Here is a 21,428-nt window from a genome sequence, read left to right as displayed (position 1 = left end):
GATGTCATTTAAAGTTCTAAATATTGATAGAATCTCATTTATCAATTTTTTTTCTTTTATACATCATGTCTTTTGTATCCTAGGTAGTTCTTGCCTACCTTGAATTCATAAATATCTTCCCTTATAATTTCTTCTTAAAGTTTCATACTTTTAGGCTTTCTTATTTAGGTTCATAGATTCCTTCAAGTTATTTTCATGTGTGGAAAAAAAGGGTTGAGGTTAATTTTTTATATACGGATACCAGGTGTTCTAGTGCCGTTTGCTGAAAACACTATCTCTTCCTCAGCTCTTGAATTGAGTTTATATTCTATAAAATGCTAATGTTAAATAATCTTTCAAAATTCAGTGGACCATATATGTGTGGTTCTATTTCTAGATTCTCTGTTTCATTCCAATGATCTATATGTCTTTCCTTACACCAACACTGCCTTGATTACTGTAGCTTTAGAAGAAGTCTTAAAATTAGGTACTAAACGTCTTCCAACACTGTTTTTGTTTTTGTTTTTTATTTTAACTTTTCTAGGTCCTTTGTACTCCTACATAACTTTTAAATTTCAATATTCAATTCTTCATTTATAGCAAGTATACACAGACCTGAATTTTTATATATACTTGTGTTTTCTAATCCTGCTAAATTCAAATACAAGTTCTAGGGGCTCCTAGAGATTTCTTAGTATTTTTTCTGTAGATGATCAGTTCATCTTCATATAAAGATTTTGCTTCTGCCATGCCAATCCTATCCTAGCTGTGTCATTTTATTGCCAGACTATTTTGGTGGGGACTAGGTTTCAAAGTTTAATGGACAGATAAAGAGTAAGCATATCTGCCCTTGTTCCCCACCTTAAGGAGAAAGCATTGTATCTTCTCCATTCATATAAGGCGTTTTTGCTGGAAGTATGGAGTACATGTCTTTAATCTGTTGAGAAGTTTCTGTTCTACTTCTAGTCTCCAGATAGATTTTACCATGAACAGCTGTAGAATTTAGTCCAATACTTTTTCTCCGACTAGTGACAGGATCATATGGCTTTTTCCTTTCCTCTGTTAAAATGATAACTTTTGGGGGTGGATCTTCCAATGCTGAACCAACACTGTCATCCCTATAACAAAAACCACTTTCTACATCCTGCCAGATCTGACTTGTAATAGTTTGTTTTGTTAAAAAAAATTTCTATCTATGTTCATACTTTTTTCTTCTATTATCTTTATCCAGTTTTAGGATTAGCACAATGTTGAGTTCCTAAAATGAGGGGAGAAATGTTCCTTCTTTTTTCTGCTTTAATTGTTTGATATAATTTATCAGTTAAAATGTTTATGAGCCTGCTGTTATCATATAGGTAGGTTTTCAAGCTAGGAATATACTTTCTTTAATAGGTCCTATTCAAATTTTATATTTCCTCCAGAGTTAGTTTCATTAATTTGTCTTCCAAGGTACTTCTTAGAAGTTGTCAAATTTATTTCACAAAAGATTTCTGTAATATGCTTTCTATATCCTTTTAAATTCTGTAAAATCTGTGGTAATGTCTCCTAGAACTTAATATTGTAATTTAAAAAATGTATAACTGATATTGTGTAACAGGAAGAAAAGGTCTAAAAGAGCAGGGGCATTGGGAAGGGTAGGGGAAGGGAAAAAAGGGAAAGGAAAAAGTATGAGAAGAGGAAAAAAATGGAAACAAGGTCTTTGCAAACTGGGAAGGGTGGAGGGGGTGAAGGGAGGTTAAGGGAAGGGGAAAAAAAATAAGAACCAAGATACGCATGTAATGGTACAAGATCCCAATGATGAATGTAACTGTATTTTATACCTAAAATGTACCAATAAAGTTAATGGGGGGAAAAAAAAGAAAAAGAAAATGGCACTTATCCTTTACCATGTGCTGCTGCATATGCTTCAGACACTGTGCTAAGTATTTCATCTATGTCATGGCTTTTTTCCAAAATGTTCTCCAAAGCCTCGCTTGCTTCCAGATGAGGTTTTTGGGAGTGACTGGATCATGGGTATGTAATAACTGGATCATTCTGCTGATTGGATTAGCATAGTTCTGGGTGTAGTTGAATGGATTTACCAAAGGCAGAAGACCCACCCTGGATGTGATTTACACCAGCCAGTAGGGCTGTTGTCTAAATGGAATAAAAAGAGCTCTTTTCCTCCCTGGCTGCCTGAGGATCTGTGGCCATCATGAATGACATGGTAACTATCTGGACCTGGCAGTTCATGACCAACCGGCTACTTCAAAGGAAACAAATGGTCATTGATGTCCTTCATCCCGGGAAAGCAACAGTACCTGAGACAGAAACTCGGGAAAAGGTCACCAAAATGTACAAGACTACACCGGATGTCACTTTTGCATTTGGACTCAGAACCCATTTTGGGGGTGGCAAGACAACTGGCTTCGGCATGATTTATGATTCTTTGGATTATGTGAAGAAAAATGAACCCAAACATAGACTTGCAAGACACGGCCTGTATGAGAAGAAAAAGACATCAAGAAAGCAGCGGAAGGAACACAAGAACAGAATGAAGAAAGTTAGGGGCACCGCAAAGGCCAATGTTGATGCTGGCAAAAAGTGAGCTGGAGATCGGAGAACAGCCAAAGGAGTAAAGATTTTGCAGTGCCTGTCTGCAGTGACTGTGGGTTTTTCACGAGAGGATTAATAAACTGTAAAAACTTCGCAAAAAAAATAAATGGAATAAAAAGAGAAAATGAGACTGCTACTTTCTACCTGCCATAGCATGGATTATTTCTCCTCTATTGCATGCTGTCCTGCTTTGGAGCCAGCCTACTATGTTCTGAAACCTCTACAAACTGTCAGCTGAAGTAAATTTTTCCTCCGTGTTATGGCTTGTGTTTAGATGTTCCCCCAAAACTTCAAGCAGTCATAGGTGGGGATTTTTCAGAGGTGGAATGTGATGCTGGAAATGATTCATGGTGTAAGGTTAGGCTCAAGGGGATGAGGATTAAGGATGTGAGTGCTACCTGCCCAAAGTAATCTGGATATTATAAATGGGGCAGAAAGATGCTGTTAACATCCATTGTTGCTTTTGCTTTGCTACCTTTGGCTCTGCTATAAGTTGGTTCCCCTTTCTCAAGCCACCCTACCTTGGAACCAGCTGATTGTGGCCTGAAACCTCTACAAACTGTGAGCTAAATAAACCTTTCCTTCTTTAACTTTGAGTGTTGGGTATTTTGTCTCATCAATAAGAAAAATAACTAAGATGTACCTTTAACTTGTGAGTATCAGATATTGTGTCTCAGTGATGAGAAGTTAACCAAGAATCTAACACTCAAAAGCAACCTCCAGTGTTGATATTACAATTACTTTACTGAGGAATCTAAAAATTCAGTGTGGTTCATTCACTCGCTTAATGAATTTGTATTGAGTACTAAGTATATTCCTAGTCCAGAGCTAGATGGGGGGAACAAAAGAGGTAACCAAGGTAAAAATAAAGTTCTTTCACCATATGATATTCATATTATGTATGGTTGATGAAAAGACAGATAACAATGAAAGAAATAAGCATATTCACAATGTACTAAGTATTCTGCAGAGCATTGGCATTGAGTGGCTTCATTTGAAAGAAGTTAGGGAATACCTTCCTGAGGAAACCCTGAAAGACAAAGCCTGAATAATATGAAAGGTTAATGACATGTAGGCCAGCAGAAAGAACAGTAAATAGGAAGATTCTAAGATAGGAATAAAGACAATGATGAAGTGGTGATGAAAATGATGGAGAGGCAGAGACAGAATTAGGGTATGTTTGGGAGTTAGAATTGAGAGAATGAGATGAATTAAGGATATTTGGTTTGTTGGTTTGTTTAGAAGAAAGAAGTATGTTGGATTTTGAGGATAATGAAGAGGAGTGGGTAGGCTTGGAAAGAGCACAAGTTACCTTTTTCTCTTAAGAACATTTTTTTAAAAATTTGGGTAAAAGTTACATAATGTACAACTTACCATTTTAACCATTTTAAGTGTACAGTTCAGTAGCATTGCACCCATTCACTTTGCTGTATAACTATCCTCCTCAAGAACTTGTTCATCTTCTGAAACTAAAATCTGTATCCATCAAAGAAAAACTCCTTCTTGCTCTCTTCCTCTAATGCCTAGAAACCACCCTTATCCTTTCTTTAGTATTTTGACTACTGCGGGTAACTTATGTAAGGATATGATTTTTTTTTTTTACTGGATTATTTCATTTAGTATAATGTCTTCAAGTCTCATCCATCTTATAGCATAAATGATGATGTCCTTCCTTTTCTTCTTTCTTTAAATCAATTTTATAATTTTTAGATCAGTTTAAGATTCATAGCATGTCTCTCAAGTGCAAGGTCCCAAGTTCGATCCCCAGTACCAAAAAAAAAAATTCATAGCATGTCGGGAGCATTTCTCCATAATTTTGAGGAAAAATCATTTCGCAATTAAAATTATGGTGAGGCCTAGTTTTCCTGCCTATAGGCCAGCTATCGCATGTTGAGACATAACTCTGTTTTCACCTCCAGTCACAGCTAAGACCTCAATGGTCCCATGATGCTGTGATACTCCAGGGCGAATTATATGACCTAAAGACATCCTAGCAATGCACAAATTTCTACAACATAAATTCCTCATGACATAGGATCCTCATTTGTTTATGTTCCTCATTGTTCTAGGATTATTGCCACCACCCCTGAGACATCTGTTACTCCTAATGTACTGAATAAAGGTGTGGCAAGCTTGGGTGCTTTCATCTTTGCCACCTGGAGCAGCATTAATCAGGCCCAAAGCTCAGCTTCTTCTCTAAGTCTCATTTCTGCCTATATATTAATTAATTTACCTTGTGCTGTTGTGGCTCTCAGGAGAGTAGCACTCACTGCAGAAGTTCTAATAACATCCCCTCTCCCTGTTCCCTACAATAGCAAAGTTGAGAAGAATGTATGAAGAGTTCCATATACTCCCACACCATAAATATGCAGACCCTGCCCTACTGTCAGTATCTTCCACTGGAGTGGCACATTGATCACAATCAATGAATCTGCCTTAAGAGTTACCTTTTGACTTGATAATGTGAGAAAGTCTAATAGCAGAGAGTAGATAGTTGATGGTTCATGAGATGGAAGGTGTACGGTGGAGACATAGCTGAGAAATCAGATGGTATTCAAACCCAAAGATGAAATGAGTTTACCCAGGGAAAGTGTGGTAAAGCAAAGAAGGGTGTGCAGGGTAAAACAAATCTATGGTATATTTGTATTTAGAAACAAAACAGAGGAAAAAGGGACAGCAACAAAGACATAGGACAAAGGCTGGATGTGGTGTAGAAGAAGAGCCAGGAGGACACAGAGTGTCTGGTGAGCCAATAGAAGAGGCACCTCATGAAAGGTGTGATGGAATGCAGTCAATGCCAACGAGAGGTCTCCAACCTAAAATCTGTAAGAAAAATGCAACCATATTTGGTATTCTGGGCATTTAAAGGAACTTAGATATGATCAAACACAGTGGGGTTAGGTAGTAGAGATGGATAGTCACTTTTCCCAATGGTATATTGTTAGTAAGTAGAAGAATTTGAATGCCAACATAGTAAGTAGCTGAGAGCCTGAGGACTAAATTTATTCATTAAATAACCCTCAAAAGTAGAGGACCATTTACTGGTGAGTATATATTATGGCAATACTCTTTGAATATCAAAACTAGATACCATGTATAGATTTTTACTCTAAATTAGTGATGGAGACCAAGTACCCAAACTGCAACCAAAACCCACTTATTTATCACAAAGTGCCAACACTGTGATTAAACCTGCATACTGAGATTTTAGTTAAAAAAAAAACAACTCATACATTAAAATCTTTTGTCTTAAAAGAATAAGAAATAATTTGCATTCCATAGGTGTCCACCTCTGCTCTGAATCATGAGTGTCCAAACTTTTGGTTTGCCTGAAACACATTCAGGGAAAAGGAATTGTCTTGGACTGCATAAAAAATATAATATAGTTAATGTATATAAGTAATAAAGCTTTCTTTATTTCTTATACTTTAACTTGTTAAACCATTTTTTAAAATAATAAAAGTCTAAGTATAATAATTGCATAAGAAAACTTACATGTCTGCTTAATAAAAATAAATGCCTGTCTTCACAGACACACAGGTAAGTAGGTTGAAATACTATTATTGGTAATCACTGTGTTTTACACACCAAGTTGCACAAGTACACATAACATCTGATACAATATGTATGGCTCCTATTAGACTGTGTGGTGGCTGCGGGAAGTGAAGTTAGCACTTCACTGTGCCCTCCCCTGCACAACATCCATTGTCACCTATGCCTTCTGTACTGAAACACCATGAAATAAAGCCATGAAAAAGATCAGTATAATTCCAGCACTCTGCAAGGCTGAGAAGGACTGCAAGTTAGAGGCCAGCCTGGGCAACTTAGCAAGACTCTGTCTCAAAATAAAAGTCAAAAAGACTTAAGATATGGGGCCAGGAATTTAGCTCAGTGGTACCATGTCTGCCTCGCAAGCACAAGGTCCTGAGTTCAATGCCTGGTACCACAAAAAAGAAAAAAATATTTAAGTTGTGTAAGGCCCTGGGTTTGAACCCCAGTATAGGAAGAAAGAAGGAGGGAGGCAGGGAGGGAGGCAGGGAGGGAGAAAGGGGGAGAGGGAGAGAGAGAGAGAGAGGAGAAAGCAAGAAAGAAAGGAATTTGGTATGAATAACAATATTAAGGGCCTTGCCTTTTATAACAGCACCCTTTCTGGCTCCTCAGCTTCATACTCTCCCTTTTGTTTTTCAGCCCTTCTAACAACGTTGTAGTCAATTTTATGTGCTAAATTTCTCTCTAGTGGAAATCCCTTTATTAGTTTCTGTATTCTTTGCATATACTGACTTATACTCCAATGTAACAATATAATAAAACACATAATTTTAAGAAAACAAAATTTACACACATGCCCCAACACCAGTAAATACAATTTCATTTTGTTTCCTTCCTCATCCATAAGACTGAATTCATTTCAGATGCTCATCCCTTTAATAGTTTTAAACTTTGAACTCACATCAGAAATAGGCATATTAGTTGGTAATAACTCTTCCAGTGATAAAATGCCTAAAAATGTAGATTATTTCATTAGAATCTTTTCTTTTCTGACAGCAAAAATAAGTGCAGAATTCATATTGTATGAAAGGTAAAGAAAATGATGAACTCACACTCTATTTGTAGAGACAGACTACTTCAATCTAGACTGCGTATAAGAAGTAGTATTCATCCAGGAATCACTATGCAGTGTGTAGACTTTCCTTACTCATCACTTAAGTGAAGGAATTAAAAATAACAAACCTTAATTTGGTTACTCCCAGGCTTTAGATTAAATTATACCTAAGTTTGGATACTTTATTTGTTATTAGCTCAATGACTTGAGAAATCTATGTATGGCATTCACTCTCAATTTCCTAACTATAAAATGAGAATAATAATGTCCTCCACTAGGATTATTTAGAGGGTTATAAAACATAACCTGTGCCTGTTAAGTAGTATAATTAATAATCTCATATTTTCTTAATTCTAAATTCCTATTGATTTTAAGATTCACAGTTCCTTAAAATATTTTAGGACTATAACGTGGTATGAAAAACTCCACTGCAAAGATTGAACACCTAAAATTCAAAAGGAATCATGTAAGTATCATTCAAATATGAATATAAAAGGGTCCTGGGGGGAAGGCAAGGTATTTATCAGGCACCTTTCTGGACCAAACATCTAATTTAATCAACTTAAATTTGCCCCTCTTCTTATGGAGAATAAATAATACTACAGTGTAGTTTAAAAATTATTGAGGTTTCAGTTGGAGCACAGGAGTAAAGGGGAAAATGACTGACAGAGGAGCTCTATCTAACACAGTAGGCACTGACAACGTGTAGTCTTTATGCATGTGAGAAATGGCTAACCAGATTTTGAGCACTTAGTAAGCAAATATGATGTAAAATATTGCACTAGCAATTTTTATTGAGTAATAACTAGGCTAATCACATATTTTAATTTTTTAATTTTTAAAGACGATGGTAAAATACATGTAACAAAATTTATCATCTTATAATCATGTTTAAATGTACAGTTCTATGGCATTACATTCACATAGCTGTGCTACCCTGTACTTGCTGAATCCTAGCTCTCCATTCCTCCCTTTAGGTAGCTCTGTAAGCCATCATTCTACTTCTTTTCCCTGTCTCATTTTACTTTCTGTCTTTTTATTTTTCTGTTTATTCTGTTCCTTTCTGTTAAATCCAGTAACTTTTGACAACTCCAGAGTAAACTGATAATATTGAGATTTATATAAATAAAATATATTTCTAAACTTTTAATTTTTCTTTAAAAAAATCTAAATATAGCTATTAGTAAATTTTAAATTGCATATGTGGTCTATAAGATATTTCCAGTGGACAGTGCTACTCAAAACCAGTCTGATCAGTAGCCACAAGCCACATGTGGCTATTTAGATTTAAGTTAATTAATACCAAACAAGATTAAAATTTCAGTTTCTCATTTTCACTAGTTAAATTTCAAATAATCAATAGCCACATGTAGCCACTTGCTACCATTTGAACAACTCAGGTATTTGACATCTTAATCATCACAGTAAGCTCTATTGGACAGTACCTTTCTAGAAAATTTACCTGAAGAAATAGCCAAAGAAAAACAAAGAAATCTGAAACAAGGTCAGCATAGTTGAGCAAATAGTTCATACAGCAAAGAAGGAAAATCGATAGTTAAATTTACTGTGCAAAAATTAAAAATATTGTGAAATACACATGCTGCATGTTTTATTGCAAATTACTTAGGCAACATCAACAGACAGCATCAAATGTTTTTACCGTCAAGTTTTAAATGTTGCCTGCAAATGTACAACACACCACTGTGTACTGTCATAAGTCAGCTAAAACACTTGTAAACATAAGTCATGTCAGTCATTAAAAAGAAAGGTATAATTACACTTTTAAATGTGGTGAGGCATTTTGAAAGTAGTGTATAATTTTCCAGAGCAGAAACCTTTGTGAACATATCTTTCCCTGAGTGTTTCTACAGCCTGACTTCTTCAGGTTTGTTCAAATCAAGTGCCCCACTGTGAATAAGCCAACTGGAGACAAAAGAAACAATTTGTTGTTTAGGTGCCCTCTCATTGAGAGAACCAAACAGAAGCAGCACCGTAGGCACGGGGTCACAGAGGGATAGGTAATCAGGACAGGAGAGGGAACTAACAAGTTAGGGCAAGCAGCTGAAAACTCTGTAAATTCTGCAAATACTACAGGAATACATATTTTAATAATTGCTTACGGTCAAGATGATATAATAGTAAATACATCTTCTGTTTTACAAAAAGCTGATACCTTTGTACATTCGAACAATATATCGCAACACAGACCTCATGAACTAGCATCTACACTTTCTGATCTCTTTGCTCACTGTCTTCCACTACTTGAATGTTAGTTCTCTGAGGGTGTCTATCTTGTCTCTTTTGTTTTCTCTCTCTCCAGCACCAGAGCTGTCCTAAACATCATGATGCAGATTTAGAAGAAGGAGTTTTCACTTTGCCACCTTATACTGTGGGTCTGTCTTGGCACAGAATAGGTATACAATATTTTTACAAATAATACAGAGAGGCTAAATGTATTTCTCTTTCCTCTACTAGTTTGTCAACTTGAGGATATGTGCATATATACACACACAATACTAGGTGCCATAAAATGTGTACATATTTTATATACACTATGTACATGTAATATAACATAAATTATACATATACATGTATCTTTCATGGCACCTACTACAGTATCTTGTGTTCATCAGTGTTCAATAAATACTATTTGAATTAGAGGGGCAGAGTGAAGTTATATAGAAATCTCTCAAAAATGAAAAAGACTGAATTTTTCTCGTGTTTCTCTTTCATAATAATTCAAGCTATGAGATTCTACTAGCATGAAAAACCATTTCTTGCTTTGATGCTTGTTAACATAATTTTCCACAATACAAATGTCTACTTTGCTTTTATTGAATGGAAATGCTAGCCTATGCCTACCATTCAAATACAAATGAGTAATCATGATTTTAATTTCTCTTTTATTTTATCCATTGTTAAAAAATATTACGTTCCAGTGCTATTCTGGGCACTGGGGAAAAAAAGGAAGTAAATGGCCCTATCTCTTTTGATAAATATCAAAACTTAGAGGAGCATCACTGTGTTAGAGGTATACATGCAAAATATGGAATCCTTGAATGTTTTCAAGGCCATCAGCAGACATATCTTTTATTTCACTTTCATTTTGTTCTTTCCTATCTTATTTTATTCTAATGTGTTCTTTATAAGTTTTATATTACTGGATTATTTCTCTCTTTGTTTCATTATTCATTTGCTCAATTAGACTTACCTCGTCTTTTAGAAAAGGAATTTAAGCCATTCACATTGATGCCGAATTGCATTAAGAAATGTTATCATGAAGCCTTCTCACTTTTTCTGTTCTCAACATTTACCTTGACTGCCTTATTCAAAATTGTACTCATTTCCTTCCTTTTTCCCCTCATAATTAAAATTTCCCTTATCCTGGGCTATTTTTTCATAGAATTTATATCTGTCTAGAGTTGTTATTAGATGAAAATTTGAATGTCTTCATTCCTACATCATGGCCTTTTAATGTAATCTTGTTCTTTCAATTCCTTCATTCGTTTACTTTGATACTGAAAGAATTGTCTTATTTCTTGTCCAAGCTCACAACTCTATTTTACTGTTTTATTAAGGTCTTAATTCACTTACCTCCTTGATCTCTAAAACATAGTATTATGTCAAGTTAGATCCTGTCTCATGAAAAGAGACTCATTCCACCAAGGACACTAATTGCCGTCCTTGTAAATTCTCCTTCAGATTACATTATTAACTATTTCCTGAAAGTTTTTGTTTCTGCTTGTATTCCCTTTTCATACTATTGGCTTTCATGAAATGTTTATGTTCTTTTAAAGATATTTGATTTTTTTTATTTTATGAAGAAATAAAATAATTTTATGATCAAATAATAAGGGAGTAACAATAGTTATTACACTGTGTAATGTTAACTTCAAAGTAGTTACTCAGAGTACAAGACATAAACCAAAAAGATTCTTACAAAAAAGAAAAAATAGATAATAACACAAATTTTTCTTTTTCAACAAGCTAAGATACATTAGTAGTATACAAATGAAACTAATTAACATATATTGAAATGTTTTAAAAATAATGCAATTTGAAATTTGTGAAAATATTTGTACTTCTCTTACTTCCTATTTATCTCTTCCAATTTGTTCTTTATTTGTGTGTATGTGTGTGTGTGAGAGAGAAACCATGCAATATTTGAGCTTGTTTCACTTAACATTATGTTTTCAAGTTGCATCCTTGTACCTATTAATGCCTCAAGTTTATCTGTCTTTATGGCAGTGTAGTACTTCATTGCACCTAAATACCACATTTTTTGTATCCATTCATCTGTTGATGGACATATACACTGTTTCCAAGATCTAGGTATTGTAAATTTCACTGCTATAAACATCGGTATGGGCCGGGGATTTAGCTCAGTGGTTTCCCAGCCTGCTGGGCAAGCGCAAGGACCTGAGTTCGATCTCCGGTACCAAAACAACAACAACAACAGCAACAACAACAACAACAACAAAAACATCGGTATGCATGTTACCTGTAATGTGATTATTTTAACTCTTTTGGGAAGAAACCTAGAAAGGGGATAGGTGAGTCAAATGGAATTTCTTTCTTTAGTGTTTTGAAGAATCTTTATACTGATTTTCATAGTGTTTGTACTAATTTACATTCTACCAGCAATGTTGTAGAGTTCTCTTTTCTCCATATCCTTTCCAGCATTTGTTGTTATTAGATTTTAGATGATTATTATACTTTCTGGCATAAGATGATATCTCAGTGTAGTTTTAATTAGTATTTCTCTGATAGCCAGTGATGGATGAGCATTTTTCCATGTATTTATTGGCCATTTGTACTTCTTCTGAGAAATGTATATTCTTTTTGATTTACCCATTATTTGATTGGGTCTTTAATTTTGGAGGGACTAAATTTTTGAGTTCTTTATATATTCTTGATATTAGTGCTCTGTCTGTGGAATACTTGGCAAAATTTTTTTCCCATTCTGTAGGTTGTCTCTTCTCTCTGTTTCCTTTGCTGTACAGAAGACTTTTAATTTGATATGATCCCATTTGTCAATTCTCAGCATTATCTCTTGTGCTTAAGGGACAGAAAGCCCTTGCCTATGCCTGTGTCTTCAAGACTTGTGTCTATTTTATCTTGATCATACACTTAACTTTTCATTTAAAATTCTTTACTGGCATGTGTTATTAAGGATGGCTTAAGACATTGCTTATTTCTTTTACCATTAGGGCCTAAAGTCCTGGCCATTGAATCCTAAACTACTGGATTTGAATCATGACTCTTCCAATTCAAAAAAAATTAGCCAGGAGTGGTGGTGCTCACCTCTAATTCCACACATGCACAAAATGGGCTAGACATATCATATGTCTCAGTGAAAATGCCCTGGGTTCAATACACTTTACTACCAAAAAATTTTTTTAAATTTAAATCTAAAAAATTTAGTAATTGAATAAAAAGACTGGGGAATTAGTTCCATGCCCAGAGCCACAAAAAAATGGTAAATAAATTATTAGATAATTTTTCAAGGAAATTCAGAAAATAAAAATCAATTGTTATCAGGTTTTAAATGAACCCATAGGATAACAAGATATAATTACTATAATTCAAAAATTTGAACCTATATTAATTTTCTGCTCTGTGGAACTATGGAGTGGGAAATATCAATTGTTAGAAATATTCAGAAGATATGCAGTGTAAATCTCAGAAAAGTATAAATTTTGGTTAGTAGAAATAGAGTGAATAAAAAAATTACCAAACATATACTGGAAAGCTGGATATTATGAAAAAGAAATCAAAGAGAAAGTGAGAATAGCCAAAACTGTAGAGTATTTTGTTTCATTGTTGGCAAGGATGAAGTGATCCAAGAACTTGGGAATTCTTTTGCCAAGAGGTGTTAAGGTTTTATTGAAAGCCACATCACATATAAACCACTCCTGTGATATTTGGCCAGGAGGCCGTCTCTACATGTTACCAGAATATTAATGAAAAACATGCACATAAGTTTAATGGACATTAATAGTGGGAAGCTTTCTTGTAGAAAGATCTGGGAAAGAAATTGGGAGGGGTTTATACTACTTAAGGAAAGTGATAATTTAAGTTATTTTTACAAGAGTTAGAGACACAGAGCTGTCAAGTGCTGTGTGACACATTCCTGTTTGTTGAACCATGTGGTTGTATAATATTATGGTATTGCATGTTCTACATGTTAGTTTCACTGGCTGGAGGGTATTAAGTCCTGAGAAATGAGGGAGCACAGACCATGGGCTGCTTATATGAGCTGTGCTGTGTTAGGTACACTTGTAGCAGTCCACCTCAGACATTGCTCTTCTGTTACCATTGGATATCAAAAAAGAAGAAGGAACAGAAGAGAGAAAAGGGAAAATTCCCTTGTAGAAACCAAAAGCTATACTATAGTCCTCAACCTACAGGCAAGGATGTAGATGTGTCTTTTCTTTCAAAAGCAATATTCTCTTGCCCTTATCTGCCTGACATTAAGGTTTTAACAGGCTATGAGATCATGCCACAAAATTTCAAAATACAACTTCAGATATTATTAGTCCCATTTTCGTTCCAGAATAAATGGCTCTCTGTTAAACTTAAAGAATTATTTCTATAGGCATTCTGGTCATAGCTTGGATCACACCAAGCCCTTTAGGAGGTCTGCTTTTTAAAAGACCTCTGAAAACTCATTTTATTGTCTAGTATAGCCAAAGTGCTTCTCCAGTGGTGCTCGAGAGATTTTGCAGAAACATCCATGATAGGGGCTTTCTGTAGAGAAAACAACTGGATTGTTCAAAATTTAAATCACCTGAGACTCTCTTCTGGAATTCTTTCTTATTTCTCTTCTATTGTCCTTATTAGTTGACTCTGAGCTCTTGTCATGGTTCCTAACTTTTTATTTTCTCCAGTTGCTGTCAGTCTTCTAGATTAATCTGCCTGCATCACATTAATCTGTACTCAATAACCTTCAATACCTCTGCTGTGCCTACAAAACAAAAGCCAATTACCTTGGCCTAGGATTTAAGCTAACACCCAAATCCCTGCTCCCTGAAATACACCTCTATGATATCATGGCTAACATTCAACAACCCACCCTGAGATCCAGATTCTTCTTTGTTTTTCCTAGTTCAATTTATTTGAATAGAATAAACTAGTTGGACCATTCTATGTATGGATATTCAAGCCACACTTTGCCTTGGTATGGTTTGGATGAATGTATCAGAAAAGCCCATGTATTAAAGTCTTAGCTCCCACGGGCACTATTGTGTGGTGCTGGAACCTTTGAGAGGTGGGCTCTAGTGGAGAGCATTGGAGGTCTCTTGTCTCATTCTTTGCTTTTGATGGCATAGATTTCCCCCAAGGATGGTCTTGGTCTCTGCCAACTAAGCTTTTTGAAAAACAGCTGAAATTTTGTTACATTTCTCATGACTTCAACACTCCACATCCTTGTGACATTATCCAATGTTTGTTTTCCCAATTTTACTCCCTCCAATGGACTCTCAGCCAGTTTCTATTGGCCAGAAGTGGGACATAGGGAATTGATAAACTTGGTACAAGCTTGCTTTACTATATCTTGCAAAGAAGGACATACCAACTTTTTTTTTATTTCATAAAAATGTAAGAGAAAACCAATACAGCGATGTGTAAGATGCTGTACAAATTGTTAATCAGGTTAGTCAAAACTGGTCTTATTTTTAAATCATGATACTAAATCTGTTCCTTATTAACAAATCTTTTCTAATATCTAACAATACAGGTTACCTTTAGCAAAAATAAAAATTCAGAAAGACTTATTTTTATCTTGTGTAATTCTGTTTAGTTTAGTTCACCTGTATTGCTGGACTAGCTTTGAAAATTGGCATTAAGCAAAGTAGTAATGATAATTACAGAAACTGAGCAAGAGTCTCTTTCCAAACTAGATTAATGAAAGAAAACTTGAACTGCTGACAGAAAGCTTTTACGTTACATGAAAATCTCTCTTGCAGGGTCACCAGTACTCAAAGAAGGGCCTGCTGAAAATAAGAGTCACAGCTATCCTGCTGACACGAAGAGAAAGAAAACTTCAAAGTAAACCTTGAAGAAATGGTTTTTAAAGCAGTGGAGTTGAGGCTTGACTGAGTAATAGATTTTGAAAGGGTGTTTGGTATCTCTGTGGTAAGTCGGGCTGTCCAACAGACAAGGCTCCCAACCTGAGAACAACTAAGCTGGAGGCGCCTTAATAGTGATATTGATTGACTATAAACAAAGACAGAGGAAAGTAACTGGGGCAGTAGAGAAAAAATGTATTTTTGGGAAAAGGTTATTATCCTCCTTTAGGATGACTAATACCACAGCTATAGAAATTCATTTTACAGCAAATATTTTTGAGATCCTACAATGTGCTTGGCACTGGATAAAAGATACATTTCTAACCCTCAAGGCATTTGCAGGCTTCTTTATGTGTCTTAGGGAGGTCAGTGGAAAGCAGTAAGAACCTGTGGCTTGTACACAAAACTCAAAAAAGCATTATCAGTAACGCACACTCTATTGAATTGCTCTGCAAAAAGAACTGTGCCATGCAGAATGACTCTCATTTCGTTTCTGTCACAAAATAGCTGAGTAACTTAGAGCACTCTCTTCACTTTTTTGGCCTTAATTTTCTCTTGCCCATATATAAGGCAGGTTGAGAGCTGTGTGTGTTGGGAAGAAAAGGATAGCTTATTTCTAAATCTGTTCCCAATTGTTTCAATTAAAATTTGGTTGGGAATTGAGAAGCAGCACAGTATTAGATTATGACTTTCTCAAATGAGAAGGACATTAAGAGATGGAGTGAAGGAATTGAGGGAAAGGAGAAGAAAAAAAAGAATTAAGATGGGTTATGTGTATGTATCAGCTTCACACCAGGAATGTAAACAATATGTACTGCACATATGTACTAATGAAGAAAATGATCTGAAAAACATTTACAATAAAAGGAAAAAAATATGACCTCTTAAAGATCTTTGTGATCAGAATCTCTGCAAGAATCAGTTGGAATCAGACCTGTTGGGGGGTTAGTCAAGATGGGTAGGGGTTATGCAACAGAGACTTTGTTCATCACCTTAGCACTCTTACCCCTGGTTCAGAGTCCTGGTTTTTGAAGTATACAAAAAATTTCATAAATGACCAGCATCAGTCAGGGGAAGCATGTACGGGTGAGCCAAACCCCTCTTCCTTTGCATACTTTCCAAAGAATGTAATATAATTGGTTATTTTAGAGGCATCTCATGTGGGTAGCTCTACTGAATAGATTATGGTGGTGGTTAAAAAAATCAAGCTTTCTCTTGATTGATAAGGGTGAGTTGCTTCCACTCCTTGAGATAGTCTTTTGTCTAATCTGTTGTAGCTAGAGTATTTCTTTGAGGAGGATACTAAATGAACTTTTGCTAAGTTGGAAAAAAAACCAAACACAAAATCCTACCATCCTACAGAGCAAACATATGTGGCAGACACTGGGACTTTGCTGTCACTCATCAGTTAAAGCATCTGGTGTCAGTCTGAGTTCTAGGACTGAAATGATGGCAGTTAAAAGAAAAGCATCTTGTCATCTAATGGGAAGGGAAGTGGTACACATGTGACAAATTCAGCAAAAAAGTAACTTCAGATAGCAACAGGTGCTGTTACAAATCACAGCTCTGAACCTGTCTCTGGCTGTGGTTGTAACAATGGTCTATGCAAACTTCAATCAGCTTCATAAGATTACAGCTTGCTGGTGTCTCCCTATGGGCCTTCTGAGGATGGCCTCTACCCACCCTGGAGATTCTCAGCTCGTATGCCTGTGGGAACCCATCAGGCACTAAGATCTGCAAGCCGTGAACAATGAGTGAGGAAGCCTGAGCAATGCAAGATAAATGTGTTTTCAGTTTATCTCCATGGAGTGAAGTTCTTAGATGCATTTTATTGGGCACCCCAGAATGTGCCACTGAGTTGAAAATGCATTCTTGTCTTTGTTTTCCTTCCCTCCTCTATTCTTCTATTCTTCACTCCTGCTTCCTGAGACCATTCCTAAATAAACTACTCTTGTGCAAGCTTTTATCTCATGGTCTACTTTATGGGAATACTGAGGCTACTGCATCAAACAAGACCCTGTGCTTCTGAGCTTGCCTACTAATGTATCCCTTAGAGCAGAGCAGAATATTCTAATGGGGGGCACAAGGTGTGGGGAGGTAGTTGGAGAAAGATTTAGGAATTGTCTTGCAGGTATGCCACTTCTTTTAAGTCGTGTGTTTTGTATTAAAAATCCATGTGAATTTTGTCTTTTTCTCAACAATTGTTTCCAAGAATAGAAAAGATATAATATATATAATGTAATATGATATATAATATATGTAATAATATATATATGAGCTTTATAACATAATATATATTATATATGCACTTCCATGATGACCAGTTTTATAGCCATTTATTGTCTGCCCTCCTCATTTCTAGTATTGCCACCACTTAAGTCATGCTTCATAACATCTAATATGCAAATTCAGTGAAGTCTTTTCTTTGCTTAAAATTTTTCAAGGGACTGACTATTTGATGAGGTTCTATGAAGTTCAAAATCCTTAACATGATTTACAAGGTCTTGCGTAATTTGTCCCTTACGGACCTCCCCAACCATTTGCTTATCCTCTTGTTGACATTTATTGTCCACCCCTAATGAATTTCCTTTACTCCCTTTAATTCTCCATGTTCTCTTGCCTTTAGGCATTTGCTCATTCTGTTGAATCAGTCTGGAATCTTCCCCTGACTACTCTTTAACCTGCCCTTATACAAGTTCTTCAGTATGTATCACCTCCCAGGAAAAGGATTTTCTGTCTTTGTCTGGTTGGATGCCTGCCTGTGTGGTCCTGCTGCTTCTTATGCTTCTTCCGTTATAGCATGACTCACCCTTTTGTTCATGCCTCTTGGTCTGCGTTTCCCCTGCAACAGAAGCACAGGGCAAGAGATCACTCCACTGGTCCCTATTGTCCAGAGTTTTGTACAGGTAAAGTCTATGAAGTTGGGATCTTTAAAGTCACTGAGTTCAAATATTCTTCCTAAAACTGCTAGCTTGTAACTTTTACAAAGCTCTTTTAGTCTTGGAATTGTCAAGTCCATATGGTGAAAAATACAGAACAATATCCTGGTTTTAGGATGATTAAGAATAAATAAATTGGGCAATTATTAAATCAAGCAATTTAGCACAATGACCCATAGAAAGCACTTGACAAATGACAGCTACTATGATTTTAATAATTATTGTAATTATTAGGTATTCAAAGTGTAAGTGTGAAATGATTAAACAAATGCAAAACAAAACTATTTTAAACCTTTCCTCATTCGTTTATGAGCAAGGTACTTTTCATTGTCGATTTCTCAAAAACAGCAGCAGCAGCAGCAACAGCAGCTGGAGTGAAGAAGCTAATAGGACACATACAAGATGCAGCAGCATTTGGGAAGTTGTTTTTCACTGCTCCAATGTCACAAATGCACATACACATGTAGACACGGCGGTATTAGTGTTTATTGGATTTTTTGATCGTTAACGAGGATAATCATAATGAGACTGTGGTAGGCTGAATCAGATCTGTCTGCCCTGCGTAGCTGCCTACTTCCTAATCCTTGGAACCGTAAATATGTTACCTTACATGGAGAAAGGAACTTTAGATGTGGGATTACATCAGGAGCTTCTAATGGAGAGATTATCTGGGTGGGATCCCTGTCATCACAGGGTTCTCATGAAAACAGAAGGGAAAGGAGATTCAGAGAGTGTGCTGTGGTGGTGAAGGCAGAGAACAAAGGGCCAACATGGTGTGGGACCTTGGGTCTAAACATGGGGAAATCTGTGCGTGATGGAATAGGCACAAAATATACTTCCGCCTGGCCTCCACATGCCACCGACCCATCTGCCACCTTGATTTCAGCTCCCAAAGCCTCACTGGAGACTCCGATCTCTAAGGAATAGATTGGTATGAGTTGAAGAGATTGTTCATTATTTTTGTTAACTTGTTACAAGGGCAACTGGAAAATGATACAGATTTGAGATGCACAAAATGTTGACTACAAAATGTTTTAGTACGTGTTTTGATATTTGAGGCTGGACAGATGGACAAGCCTAAATTTATACCTGATAGATGATCTCTTATTTGGTAAAAAATTCAAAAGAACCCAAAAAACAACAACAACAACAACTGTAGACATCTGAAGATTTAATTTACTGGCTACTTAAATCAATGGGATGTGCTCACCTTTCCAACAATCAATTTTAACAGATATTCACATATATTTGGATTCTTAGCGATGCGATTTAAGTATTACGGATCTTTACCATATTTACTATGAATATGGTAGAAGTACCCTCCACTCAGTTGCATTTTCTTTCAAAAAGTTTCTATTGCAGGTCGATTCCTTCAACATAATTTGGAAATATTCTCGTCATCTTGATAGCGTCTTAACTTTCTTTCAGTTTTTGTTGACTTTGGAAGATTTTTAGGAAATAAAAGCTCTTAATTTTGTTAATACTTCTTATTCATAAAGAATGCATATTTCTACATTTAGTCAATTCTTCCTACATGTGTCTCAGTAGAATGTTATCCAGTTTTCAAAATGGCTCTGTAGATTTAACATTTGATTTATTTCTAGGTACTTTATTATTGTGATGATAAATAGAAGCTTTTCTTGCATTGCCCTTTTGTGATTTTGTCTCATTTTGCTGTCAAATGAGCTTATGTTTGATCTCTTTTTTGGTCTCCTACCTTGCAGAGTCTATATTTTGTTCATGAGAACTGAATTTGTTGTCCACAATTTTCTTTTGTTTCCTGTGGTACATCTTTTTCTAGAGTAGATTCTTTATATGTCTTTTATGTGTTATATTCCCTTATGTTTTTGTCTTTTTTAGTTTGAAGAAAATTTAGTGTTTTCTTCAGTGTTTCTCTCCATTAAAAATGTCATGTATTTCAGGTAGGTTCAAGTCTGAGCATTCTATTTTCCCTCCACTAATGCATAGCTTTCTTCTTGACTTTTCTCTTAGATTTCATAGCATATTGCTAGTCTTCTTTTAAAACAAAACCTGTTAGATGACTTGGGTCTGTCTTCTCCCAGTATTCTGGCAGTTTGGCAGAACAGCAGACACTGACAGCTCCAATTGGTAATAGAGAATTTGTCCCTCTAAAATGGTTAACTTAGGATAAAAACACTTGTCCTGTAATAGATAGTTTAAGGAAGGGACATGGAAATCTGTTGTCATGTTTCCAATTTCTGAGGATATCAATATGCATGCACCCTTAATAGAATGTCCTTGGCTCCTACTTTTTACCATATATCTTCATATGAAAAAGTAACAGTATTTCCAACTTTTATTAAAGATTTTTCACCTGATTTACATTTTTTCTCACAAAAATACATTGTGTTACTGTCTCTATATTGAGCAAACAATATTAAATGTTGTTGAGATGCAAATACTGTGTAATTAGTTAGCTGCTTTCACTAGTAAAGTTACTTTTATATAAACTAGCATCTTGGTATGCGCCAATTTAATCTCTTACTATGGCAAAATTACCAGCCAGTCTATGTTATGTTCCTTGAGCATATTCTACATGGATAATCAATGCTGTAAATGCTAAAATTGTGAATGTTGAAGGTCTACTGTATTCACTGTACCTTTCTAGACTTTGAAACTGCGTAAGTAGGTAAGATGTTTCATGATAAGCCCAGTAATGATACCAGTTTAGAGCATTTTGTGGATAGAAAAGAGTTTTGAAAGTAAATTTTATCATTTAAGGTAAAAATCATTATGTATGCAGAGAGTGCTATCATATAAATAGAACTTGGCTGTTCTGAGAAACTTCTATTCATAAAATAAAACCCTCTTTCATATAGATGTGTAGAAAATATCAGAAAATGGTTTGAGAGTCCAAAGATTAAATAGAAATGGAGGAAAGGCAAGATGGGAAAATTTAGAGAAGACTTAAACTCTGCAGTTTTTCATGGCAGTACTTAATTCTCCTGTCTTTAGTGGTATCTCAGCCACTCAGATTTGCATATAGAGCTAAAATAGGCTTAGCAGGAATAAGACAAAAGTCATTGGAGGAGAAAGCCTTCAGAATTCAGCTTACTGCACAGGGTCACTGCTTAGGTGGCTTTCTGTGTCACAAGGAATAAATTTGGAAATCTCACACCTAGGGAGTTGAAACCATACTTGACTTACTGCAAAACCCAGGTAAGAAGGTATGCGAGAGTGCTGGTTGGCTTTCTCCTGGTGTAACAAAATACCTGAGATGAT

At 35.6% G+C, this 21,428-nt stretch overlaps 1 protein-coding gene across 1 annotated transcript; it reads left to right on the top strand.

Moving 5' to 3' along the window:
* Positions 1-2,173: 2,173 nt before the first annotated feature.
* Positions 2,174-2,669, top strand: LOC101718636 (small ribosomal subunit protein eS24). Its single transcript, XM_004862550.3, has one exon. The coding sequence runs from the start codon at positions 2,174-2,176 to the stop codon at positions 2,564-2,566; it is 393 nt and encodes a 130-aa protein (XP_004862607.1). The 3' UTR covers positions 2,567-2,669.
* Positions 2,670-21,428: the final 18,759 nt, after the last annotated feature.

This window comes from Heterocephalus glaber, unplaced genomic scaffold (assembly GCF_053883595.1).
Source record: "Heterocephalus glaber isolate CG9 unplaced genomic scaffold, H.glaber_assembly_v1.0 deba00001481, whole genome shotgun sequence".
Taxonomy (NCBI): Eukaryota; Metazoa; Chordata; class Mammalia; order Rodentia; family Bathyergidae; genus Heterocephalus; species Heterocephalus glaber.
Note: the sequence above shows the minus strand (reverse complement) of the source record. Positions and strands in the feature narration are given on the sequence as shown.

Bases quoted from the DNA above. Each gene is read 5' to 3' on its own strand.
- LOC101718636 (XM_004862550.3), top strand. From the start codon at position 2,174: ATGAATGACATGGTAACTATCTGGACCTGGCAGTTCATGACCAACCGG.